This window comes from Heterocephalus glaber, unplaced genomic scaffold (assembly GCF_053883595.1).
Source record: "Heterocephalus glaber isolate CG9 unplaced genomic scaffold, H.glaber_assembly_v1.0 deba00001465, whole genome shotgun sequence".
Classification (NCBI taxonomy): domain Eukaryota; kingdom Metazoa; phylum Chordata; class Mammalia; order Rodentia; family Bathyergidae; genus Heterocephalus; species Heterocephalus glaber.
Window position 1 is genome coordinate 2,915,089 of NW_028258312.1, and position 12,365 is coordinate 2,927,453.

Consider the following 12,365-nt stretch of genomic DNA (forward strand, 5'->3'; position numbering starts at 1 on the left):
ACAGAGAAAGAGACAAAGGGATGATCATGGACACATCTGGAGAGGGTTCTTCCTGAAAAGACATTTCTTCCTCTGAGAAGGGACTGGGGAAGTAATAAGGAGCACATCAGAGATTCTACTAATAAGAAAATTGAGAAGTAGAGGGAGTACTCCCTTAGAAGGTCTGGAATTCTCAGTAAAAGAGATTGTGTTGTTACATGTGATGGTTTGTATCTATTACTCATAGATGGGGTTTTTGGTAGGTGAATGGATCATGGAGACGTGATAGTCATCAGTGGACTAGATGAGTTTGTAGCTAAATGTGAAGGTGGGAGGTGAAGCCTGGTCAGAGGAGGTGGGTCACTGTGGGTGTGGCCTGGAAGGGTGTACCTCCCTCTTCCCTTGATCTCTCTGCTTTCTGCTGCCATGTCATGAGCAAGTCCCTCTGCCATGCTGCCCTGCCTTGAAGCCAGTGGACCATGGTCTGAAATCCTGACAAACTGTGAGGCAAAATAAAACTCTCCTCCTTTAACTTGCAGATGTTGGGTATTTTATCCTAGCGATGAGAAAATAAACTAAGACATTATAAAAACTTTTAGGAAATGAGACAAAATAGAACACAACACTAAAGACCCAGCAGAGAGCACTAACTGGTATGAAAACTAACACAATCCTTATATAACTGTTTTTTGGCAACTCTCAGGAGTTCAGGGGTCCAACTAATAAAGACAGTGTTAAGTCTTATTCAGGATTGGAGACTAGAAAGGTTAAAGTCCACAGAAAGTGAAATACTCCAGTCCACCACTAAGACTTAGTAAAAACTGATGACCATGGGATCCTGCTTACCCAGGATGGCAAATGACATCAGCAGTAGGCCAGTAAGATGGATGAACAGAGTCAAAGACAATCCATAAAGACAGTGAAAAAGAAAACAGGCTCTGTAAGAAGAGAAGTTTTAAGGAGAGTTTGTGGTCATTTTTTTTTTTTTACAAAGAGCTTAAAATTATTCTGACAGAAGCAGCCAGCCATTGACCAGGGCTTGGCAGCCCCAACTTACCTACTGTCCCTTCAAACTGAAACCACAGAACTGAGAGGCAACAGGTTTAAAAACATGAAGGCTTTGGCTGTGGAAAAGTGAAGGCTACCAACAATAAATGAACTTCAATAATCAGCAAAAATATTTCTTTCAAATCGAACAGTTCTATCTCTAAAATTAACTGAAAAGGCTTACTTATTTGCAATCTCTATCATTTCTATTTTTAATCCCATGTCTACAATTTTGGGTCTCTTGATATATTATCCAACCACAGGGAAAGATGAGACAATCAGCCATGGCAACTTCTCCACTAGCACTTTGATTCTGCAGTCTGCACTTACAAACTCTGGCAAGTACCACGTTATTTAGGGCAGTTTCTTTTATCAATAATTATGATTATCTTTCCCATAAAGAAAAAGAGCTGACAGTGGCATACACCTAAATCTTATTTAAAAAAACCAACTACTAAAAGAATTGTCAAGTGTACTAACAACTGAGAATACAAGAAACGTGAGAAGTTCTGAACTTCAAAAGCTTTTCTCCATCTTACGCCTTTCTAAATAAAACAAAGGGCTTGTACAATACCAGATTCTAAAACTTTAGTGTGCAATTCAAGCTAACGCTGAATACAAGAATAAATCACGAATCCTTTCTTGCGTCACTATCTGATAGCTCACATTTATAGTCTTTTTTTTTTAAGGAACACAACACTTTACCAATTCTTTCATTGGATCTATAAAACTCACGTCCCCACCTCCAAAGTTCAGAGACCAAACATCCACTACACCGAAAGAGATTAATAATTTAGATGAACAATCATTTGCCGTCACAGACACCATTCATTCCTCTACTGTACTCCGAAGGCGTCCGCAGGGTCATAAGGAGTCAGACTCTCTCCAAAACCATCCCAGTCTCCTGGGGACTCGATTCCTTCTTCGAGGTGGATAGAATTCACTGGCCTCTGGATAGTAAGCCTTTTTTTTCTTTGCCACTCCACATGCCTGGGTTTCGGGTAATCTTCCCAGTTAAAAACGTTTAAAGGAAGCAAAGGTCGAAACGAGGAACATGGGGAAACGACGAACACTGCAGGCGCGGACGACCTACCCAACCTCAGCTACCGACACTGGAGGGGAAGCCTCCTCCGGAGCCGGGAAAGAGGCGGCGGGCATCAGGACCCCCACCCACTGGGTGAGAATGGAGGACCTGCGAAGCTAGGGGCCAACTGGAGGCCTGAAGAGGGGGAGTGGGGCGAGGAGGGGGTGGGACGTGGAGACCCAGGCGCCGGAGACAGGCCGAGCACCTTCGGGTGCCGAGCCCCGGCGGGGCCGAGCCGAAGGAGCGCAGCCGGGGAGGGGGACGCAAAGCCTGCAGCCTCACTCACCTGCCCGGCGCTCGCCTCACGGCCAGAAGCACTGGCGCCGCCTGGGCGCTCCCCGTCCTGCGGGACACAGCCCCTACCGCCGCCGCCGCCGCCGGAGCTCCAGTACCCGGGAGTCGAGGATGGTACGGAAGCGGGCAAAGCGGCGATGGGACCGTAGCGCTGGGAGGCGTTCATAGGGGTTGTCGGAGGCCTGAGAAGGCAGCTCCGTACTCCACCTTCCTCACCGGTAGCCAGCGGCGTTTCCCGGGGACAGCATCGCGCCAGCTACGGCCCGTTGCTCCCGGGCCTTCGCCCGAAGCTCCCCCCAAGCAGCGGCCGGGTTTCCGGCGGCCACACTCCGCCCCCTCGCTATTTCTCTTCCGCCATCTTGGGGGGGAACACAATGCGCTTGCGCGAGCAGCGGAGCTGACGGGCGTCTTCAGCCCCTGCTGGGAGGCTGTACTAAGCCGCCGTACTAAGCCGCCGTTCCGCCGTGGCTTCTCTTTGCGGCTTGTGGTTCTGCTTACGCGGTTCTGGGCACTAGTGTTGCTCCCGGGGAAGCAGATTCACTGAGTGTCCAGACTTACTCGTCTCTCCTGAAATGTGCTGCAGCCAGCTTAATAGACCTACAGCTGTTCTGCAAACATCCATCCTCGGAGCTGCCACCATATGCCAGGCCCTGGGCTAGGCGCTGATGGTAGCAAGATGAATAAAACCGTTACAGCGCTGAAGAAGCTCCTAACCTAGTGGAGAAGATGAACGAGCTCTTGTTCTGTAGCTACGCCCGAGCCACCTCTAACGTTTTAATTCAAAACAGCTCTTTTCCAGAGGGCTCCCTGCTTGTCTCACACCGTTTGATCAATTCTTTGCCTTGCATTACTTCAACAGACGCTATCGGCTGGGCGTCTTTTAAATACTAGATACTGTTCCAGGCTCTAGGTTTACAGGAATAAAAAATATAAACCCACAGAACTTACATTCTAACGTGAACAAAGAAACAAAACTGAAATCAACAAAATAATGTTTGATAGTGATAAGGGATCAGAAGAGAGCAAACCGGGGAAAGATGGACCTCAGATCAGGGTCAGAGGGTACAGCAAAACAGAGGCCTGAGGTGGGAATGAGCCTGGAGTATGAGAGGTACTGAAAGAGCAGGCCATGTGGTGTGGTCAGGGGAAGGCAGGGGCCACATCAAGTAAGGCCTTGAGACCAAGGGAAGAAGTTGGATTTAATTGCAGGTGGTGGTCCCCCTAGCTTATTGTCACCTTCCTACTACTCTTCAAACACTTCCGACTCCTGACTACCTCACTGCTTTGTACATGCTAATTTGGACTACCAGCAAGACCTTTCTCTTGTATCCTCCCCATTCTCCATCATTGCATTTTATTATTTTTTCCATGGCATTTAATGTGTTTTAAAATGAATATTTATTGTTTCTTTACTTGCTCCCCACTAAACGCTGAATATGCTTTCTTCACCAGTGGATGAATTCCCAATGTCTAGCACCATGCCTCTCATGAGTGGTCACTCAATAAATGTCTGTCACTTAATGAAGGTGGAAGTTTGTCAGCATCTAGTAGTTAGTGGTGTACTACATTGTTATGTACTTTTGGTTTTTAAAATTAAATTTCTAGTCTTATCAACTGGATTCTAAACAATTGGGAGGATATGACTATAAGACAGAGAAGGGTGGGGCAGAGATTGTATTTCACATGTTTGCAGGGCTGGGAGAAGGAAAGCATTAATGAAACACCTATACATGCGCTATCTATAGTGCTACATACTTAATCCTCAGCACAGCCCTGTTGGACATCCTCATTTTATACATGAGTAAACACAAAGAGATTAAGTCATTTGCTCCAGTAATACACTGAGAGGTAGTGCTGACCCTAAAGCCCATGCCCTTGCCATTTAGAGAAATTAGATTTGGAGACAGGCTTACTAGGTCATTTGACTCTGTCATTAGCAGGCTTTCATTAGAGATTTCAGCTACTGTGATTAAAAATTCTAGCCGAGGATAGTGCACACCGTAATTCCAACTACTCAGGAGGCTAAGGTAGGAGAATCATAAGTTCAAGGGCAGCTTGGGCAATTTAGTGAAACCTGTCACAAAAGATAAAAAAGAATTGGGAATGTAGCTCAGCACTCCCTGGGTGCAATCCCCAGTATTGCAAAAATAAATAAATAAATAAATTAGAATTCAATCATTTCTATTCTTGCATAGAATCTGAACAAAGGTCCTGATTGAAAACCATTGTCATTCTTTGAACCAGATCTCATTTTACCATTTTCCTTTTAATTTTTTTTTTAGATTTTGTATTTCCTTTTAGATTTTGTATTTCCTTGACAGGGAAAGAATACCTGCAAAATGGATACATACCCTAAATACTAGCTGCATCCTTTGGTTAGGGTTCTTTACTATGGTTGACTAGCTTTTCCTTCTAGTCTCCTAGTTAGTTCCTTACCCCTAAGACACTTCCCTGGCAGAGTTACAGGCTCGCTGCAACCATCTCTTCTGCCACTGACTTCTTAAAATGATACACCGTCATTTTGCTCTCAACAGGTTAGTTGCCTTAAAATGGCCGGGGAGATATGCTAGAAAGGATGGGTCTACTGTCTTATTGGAGGACCCATTCAGTCCTCACATGGGGTAAGAAATAACACTGAACTCATAATGGCGTATACTCATCAACCAAAAACAATCAGTCTGTATGCAAACAAAGTAGTAGGTGAGACTTTATACTTGAAAAGGCTCACCCCTACTTTCTATCTCACCTGTAGTATAATCCTTGGACTAATTCCTGGAAATGTGATGATGTCTTCAATTTCTATTGTATTCTGTAATGGTTACCATCTTCTGTGAGTTAAATCGTGTCACCCAAAAGTTGTATGTTGAAATCCCAACCTCTATTACCAATAATGTGACCTTAAGTGAAAATGAGATCTGTTGTAGATATAATTAAGTTAAAATAATATCACAATGCAGTGGATGAGGTGACCCAAAAAGGTGGTTGTCCATATAAAAAGATGACCACGTGAAAGCAGATGGAGGGACCACCATGGGAGGACAGAGGCAGAGATAAGAGGTATGCAGCTATAACCCAAGAAATGCCAGATATTTCCAGCAAGCCATCAGAAGCTGAGGAAAGGCAAACAAGGCTTTGTCTACAAGTTTCAGAGAAAACATGGCCTGCTGATAACCTGGTTTGGAATTTATATTCTTCAGAACCATAAGTCAGGGCCAGGGATTTAGCTCAGTGGTTTCGCCGCCTGCTGCGCAAGCGCAAGTACCCAAGTTTGATCCCTGGTACCAAAAAAAAAAAAAAAAAAAAAGAACCATAAGTCAATAAATTTCTGTTGTTTTAAGTCACTCAATCTGTGGTACTTTGTTACAGTAGTCCTAGGAAATTAATTAATACACCATTTTACGTGTATGGCAGGACCTGCAATACAGAATAGAGATGGGGCAGGCACTGAAGAACCCTGGAGTACTTCCCCAAGTTGGCAGGAAACCAGCTGCAAAACCTCAGGACAGTCACCAAACAACAGTTTCTTCATCTATATAAACAAAGGTAATGATAGTTGCCCTGCCTACCTTTGAGACCTGCAATGATAACTAACAACTGTTTGTCCAGTGATGCTGTGACCAAAAGACAGGGTTACTGCCACAGGGATTTTACAGAAGACAAGGCACTTTACTATGATAAGATAACTAGGAGAGTGCCAAGTGTGTGTGGTTTGGATCTTATTCTCTGTTGATGCTGAAAGAAAGAAGGATCCTGTGGAGAGGGAGACTCCATGAAGGGCCTAGCAGAGAAGGAATTTATTAGAAAGACTGGGCACACACAGGACCTCCAGGAGAACACTCATAACTGTTCTCAAGAAGCCACCACTGTAGCCACTGCTAGATATAGAAACCAAAATTGGGACTGCCAATACCTCTTGACCAGACTCTGGATAATATCACTGCTGCCCTTGGAAACTAGATAGAGTTCCTATCACTGTCACAACTCTCAACATGATGGAAGGCCACTTCATCTTCACAGTACTAGCTTTCAACCTCAAGTTTGAATCAGGGCAAATTATGGACACAATGCAGTAATATAGTGATACTTTAGCGGCACGCTGTCAAGTGGAAATATAAGGCAAGCCACACATATAATTTTAAATTTTTTAGTAGCTACATCAGGAAGGTTTTCTTCAAAATAGGTGAAATGACAATATATCCAAAATATTATCATTTCAACATGGGCACTAGCTGACAATTCAAGCCTTCCATAGTGGTGTGTGGCCAGAGGTTGGTATATTTACTAACACAGCTCCAATTAGCCGAGTGGCCAGGAAAATGAGTATAGTATATGGACTTTCAGTTTCCATATGAGAGGTGGGTTCCTATGAGGAGGGCAATTTCCTAGACATAGAAAGAGGGGTCTGATGTAGTTTTGCAAATGGAAGAGAAAACTGAAAGAAAACTAAGACTGGATTATAGAGGATGGAAAATGATAAACTAAGAACTTTTAGTCATTAATTTTATCTTGTAGTGATGGGGTGACCTGAAGGTTTGTGAACTAAAAAGGTACTTTGAAAATTTAAGGAAAGAATCATGCAAGGCAGGTGTGGTGGCACATGCCTGTAATCCTAGTGGTCTGGGAAGCTTAGGCAGGAGGATTGCCAAATTTGAGTCCAGCTTGGACAACTTAGTCACTTAGTAAGGACTGGGGATGTAACTTAGTACAAAGGCAGGCCTTGATTCAATCCCCAGTAGTGTACACACACATACACACACACACACACACAGAATCATGCAGGCATAATGAATTGAAGAACACTTGAATGGAATTAGAAGTCTTGAGCTTTATGTTATATTATGTCTCCCATCTGTCTAGCCTTAGACCAGTCACCCCTCTGGATCTCTCTTTTTACCTTCAGAAATGGGGATAATATCTATTTCAGGCTTCTTAGAAGGATTATATGAAATAGTACATGTGAAAATGTCTGGTACCTAGTACAGTGCATTCAAGGTTCTGCAGAGAAACAATATATTTATAATATATGAAGATTTATTATAGGACTTGGCCTTCTGGAGGGCACTAAGTTTCATGATTTATTATAGGAATTGGCTTTATGATTTTCTATCTGCCAAGAATAGAAGCCAAGGATGCCCATGATTTTCTAAGTGCAACTGTTGAACTAGGAAAGCCAGGAGTATAATTCAGTTCAAGTCCAAAAGCTTAAGAATTGAGAAGGGAGATAGTGGTGGTTAAGTCCTGGTCTGAATCTGAAAGCCCAAACAACCGGAAGTGTATATGTGCAAGGGTGGGAGAAGCTGCCCATCCACACTGGTGATTGTCATCTTTACTCAGTCTATCAATTCAAATGCTAATCTCTTCTAAAGACACTCCTAAGACAGTCAGAAGTAATGTTTTACCAATGATCAGGGCTCCCTTATCCTAGTCAAGTTGATACATAAAATTAACCATCACACCTGCAAGCACTCAATACATGTTACTTAAATCCAAATGAATTTGAGTATCTGTTTAGAGGTCTAGATAAATGGCAAAGAGTTTGGACTATTTCCCAAAAGCCAAGAGAAACTATAGGGCAAAAAACCCTGAAAATGTATATTTCAGATATCTTTATTGTGTTTCAGCTTGGACAAGCTAAAATGTGTACTTGTTTCTCAAGGAGCCCATTTCTTCCTTGAAGTCTTTCTGGTCATCCTGGGCTAGAGGTCATGTCTCTTTTCATTGCCTATCATTCTCTGTGGGGTAATAGGATATTGTTGTTTGTTGGGCTCATGCCTTGTCTTCTTCACTAGATACATACATGAGGCCATAGACCATGTTTATCCACCTTTTTGTGTGTTGCAATGTCCTTAACTGAGAGCATCCAAACAAACAAGATCAGTGAAACTTAAAATTTTAGTAACTGGACGATGAGTACTGTAAGTGTTCTTTTATTATTCTCGGTATCTTTGTGTGCAGTTACATTGTCATGATAAAATCTTTAAAAAGACATCCAAAAAATTTCTGCTTTAAAATAGTAAAATGTTCAGTTTCCTTCTGTCTCACTAAAGTGTCAGCTGCGGGGCTTAATTTTTGGTGAAACTAATCATTGTTAAGGGTCAAGGACCATTACTTGTATGGGACCCTTCTAAGGTCCTGTAGGATGCTTTAGCAACCTGTTCATTAATTTTTGCAAAAGAGACAGAAGTAACATACATCAGCTACAATTGTCTGAGGGCAGTATCTCTTTCTACTCTGACTTGCCCTCTGTCTTAATTCTCTTTGTGTCAGGTGATATTAAGAGTGGCTGCAGTAATTTTGGGTTCTAGCTAAGGTGAAGTTAAGTTTTAATTCAATTTGTTTGAATTTAGTCAGAGGTTATTTATGTGAGTCACAAACACTTCTGTGTGTAGCGTCTTATTGTTAGCCATCCTGGTGGAAGAACACCTGCCAGGAATACTTCACAGCAGCCCATTGTGCAACTCTTCCCACATTATAACACAAACGTGTGGGGCCAAGAGGTTGTAGTGTTATGTGAGCATGTCCTATGGCCCCTTTACCAGTAGTATGTGTAGAGCCAGACGCTAATCTCTAGAAAATTATTTCAAATTTTATATTTCTTATGGAAAATAAACCTGGTAGAAATTTCCCCAAATGAAAAAATCTAGAGTATCAAGAACTTAAAATTTTTGATCAACAATATAAGAAGAAAGACTGAAGTACCTTTTTATTTAACCTATTAAAATGTGATAAAAACAAAAAAATCACTGTCCTCAGAAAAAACAATTAAAGATCATCCAGAACTGCCCCCCGCAAAATGGTAGGGAAAAAAGTATGAAAATCTCATTAAGCAATAAAATAATGCTTATATTATATTATTTTTCCACATTTTCTCATGTTTGTGAATTTTTGTCGGCAACCTAAAATTTATCATTTATTGTGATTTTTCTCATTCTAAAGAAATATTTCACTTTCTTACTTAAATTTGTATTTAAAATTTTGTGTTTTTTCTCATGAACAATCTGGAAAAGATTGCAAAAGATTGATACTAATTCTCAAAATGTTTGATAGAGTTCTCCAGTTGAAGCCACCTGGGTCTGGAGATTTCTTTTCCCAGAGTATTTTAATGACAAGTTCAGTTTCTTAAATGATTATAGGACTATTCTGTTTCATATTGTTTGAGCTTTGGTAGTTTGTGGTTTTTGAGAATTGGTCCATTTGTCTAAGTTGTTGAATTTATAAGTGTTTGTGGAATTCTCTTATTATTCTTCTAATGGCTGTAAGAACTGTAATGATACCCTCTTTCATAACTGATATTGATGATTTGTGTCTGTTCCAATTTTGTGTGTGTTGGTGGGGTTTGCTGGTGACTGAACCCAGGGCCTTGTGGATGCTAAGCATGTGCTCTACCACCAAGCTTGCACCCCCAAGCCTTGAAACAATTTTTCATTCATAATACGATAAACTGTCCTTCTCTTTTTTTTGTACAGGGGATCGAACTCGGGACCTTGCACTTGTGAGGCAGGTGCCGGAACCACTGAGCTAAATCCCCGGCCCAATAAACTGTCCTTCTAAGCACTACCTATTAAAGTTTTTCAGCTAAAGTATTGAATGTGATAAAGTTAGCAGACAGAGATGCTGTGATTTTCCATCTAATAGCAGGAAAAAGAAAACACTCCATCTGGATAGAAGTTAATAATTCATCAAATCTAATTCCTGGATATCTGGCTTTTAAATAAAACTGAACAATGATATTATTTTGCTTGGCTTTTAAAAATTGAAAATGCTATTTATTCTTCTAGTCACTAAAGGAGCAGCACTAATGTGGTTGGAATATCAAGTTGCTAAAGGTTTGTCTACATTTTATTTTATATTACCAAGGTGTAATATATTTGTCCCTACTTTGTCACCAAAATAATACCCAACACCTACAACTTAAAGGTGGAGAGGTTTATTTTGGCTCATGTTTCAGTCCAGGGTTTGGTGGCTTCAAGGCAGGACAGCATGACAGAGAGGTGTAGCCCAAGAATAGCTGCTCACTTTGTGGCCCCAGGAAGCAGAGGGCAATGAGAGGAGCCAGGAAGAGAGATATAACCTTCTGGGCCACACCCAAAGTGACTCGCCTCTTCTGACTGGACTCTGCTGCTAGCAAGTCAGCTATAAGCCCCATAATCCAGTCATCTTTCACAATCCCCACCTATGAGTGCATGAGGCTTTGGAGGGCACTTTAGATCTAAACCATAACATTCTTCCCCACCCTCCCAAAGATTCATGTGCACCCTTTATGCAAAATGCATTTAGTTCATCTCTAATAGTTGCTAAAGTGCTAACAGTTTCAGCATTTCTAAAAAGTCCAAGTCCAAAGTCTCCTCTGAGACTTAAGGCAATCTCTTAGATGTGAGCCTCTGCAAAAATTAAAAAGAAGGTTAAGTGTTGTTGACATACAATGGCAAGGGTAAACATTTCCATTCTAAAATGTAAAAATAGGGGGATAGAAACTGATGGAACCAAAGCATGACTGAAATCCAGCAGAGCAAACAGTAAATCCAGTAGCTCCAAGTCCAGCACCTGGGGCAAGTTGTTGCAACAAGTGAACTCCAAAGGACTTGAGTGGTCCCACCCCTATGGCATCCCTAGTGGTTGTAGCCCTCACGGCTTCTCCCCTGGGCTGGCTTTGCTCATTCCTTGTGGCTTTCTTCACTAGACATTCCATGTTCCTGGCATTTCCAACTTCCTGGAGTTTTTAAACTGCATTTTTTGCTTCACTCTCACAGTTCCATGCTCTGCCCTTTCAGGGGCACGCTATCTGGCCTCCAAGGCCTTCTTCTGAAATCTGGATGGAAGCCTTCCTGACCCCACAACTCTTGCATTCTTTGTGCCTGTAAAACCAGTGCCATATGGATGACTCCAAGTACTGCTGCCAGCTCAAGTAGTAATCAGGCTCCCTTGAATCATGGTTGTACAGGTTTCTGAGTGCCTGGATGGCTGAGCAGTATGAACCAAATCCCAGGGAACCAATTTCCTAGGTGGCTGTTGTCAAGCAGGGTGCCCTAGGGCCCCCTTGCCATGGATGGGGCTTTGCTTGTTCCTCACGTGCTCTCAAGCCCTCTTTCCTATTGTCCTGCTGTAAAGTACTTGGCTTCTTTTTAGTGCTAATCTTTTCAGCAAACAAGATTTTCTCTGTTCCATCTTTGTGAGAAATTTTCTCCTGGCAAAACTGAAAACTTTCTTTTCTTTTCCCCTAGAAAGGAAAGAAGGGAATGGAATTAATATGAGAAAATGAAAAAATGGAAACAAAGTCTTTGTAAATAGGGAGGGATGGAGGGGTTGAAGAGAGGACAGGGTAAGGGGGAAAAATAAGAACCAAGAGAGATTATGTAAAAGTGCAAATTTCCCATGATGAATGCCATTATATTGTATACCTAAAATGTACCAATAAAATAAAATTTAAAAAAGAGATCATATTGCCAAATTATCTCTGATGAAGTTTTTATACATATATTCTCATGTCATTTGCTGCATCTTTAAAATTATAAAAAACAAAAAAAACAAAACAAAAAACTGAAAACTTTCTAAGTGGACTTTTGCTTCTTCTCAGTATAAACCTGGATAAAAGCAGCAAGCAGTATCCATGCTACAGCCTGAACAGTGGACTGCTTTGAAATTTCCTCTGCCAGATTAATTAGTTCACCACTCTTAAATCTCAGTCTCCTATAAAGTTTTAGGACATGAGTAAAATGTAGACAACTTTTCCTCCAGAGCATAATACATGCGGTCTGGAGTCCAGCTGCCAATGGAGTCCTTCTTCCCAACCGGAAACTTCTGAGCCTGGTCTTTACTATCTGTATTTCTATCAACATTCTGGTCTTCTGAACTCTAACCAGACTCTCCCATCAAGCTCAGCTTACAGCATTCTAGGACTACTTCTCCAGCCTGCACTGCCAAATCTTTCCAAACTCCTCCAGTGAACCAGTTTCAAAAGCTT

At 41.8% G+C, this 12,365-nt stretch overlaps 1 protein-coding gene and 1 long non-coding RNA gene across 9 annotated transcripts in view; one reads left to right on the forward strand and one right to left on the reverse strand.

Annotated features, from left to right (window-relative positions):
- Nucleotides 1–3,921, reverse strand: part of Apc (APC regulator of Wnt signaling pathway) — a 120,252-nt gene extending 116,331 nt beyond the window's left edge. For 4 of the 8 annotated variants that reach the window (XM_087180861.1, XM_013071129.3, XM_013071128.3 and 1 more), the window contains exon 1: nt 2,397–3,921. In XM_087180861.1, coding sequence (XP_087036987.1) covers nt 2,397–2,570 — 174 coding nt within the window. In that variant the 5' untranslated portion in view covers nt 2,571–3,921. The remainder of the gene's footprint in view (nt 1–2,396) is intronic. The other 4 variants (XM_021255871.2, XM_004841782.4, XM_087180860.1 and 1 more) reach the window with 2 other exon arrangements.
- On the forward strand, nt 2,021–10,134 carry LOC147826546 (uncharacterized). The gene is made up of 3 exons (XR_015438922.1): nt 2,021–2,203; nt 5,816–5,947; nt 9,871–10,134. It is a non-coding gene; the product is annotated as an uncharacterized LOC147826546 (long non-coding RNA).
- The last annotated feature ends 2,231 nt before the right edge of the window (nt 10,135–12,365 follow it).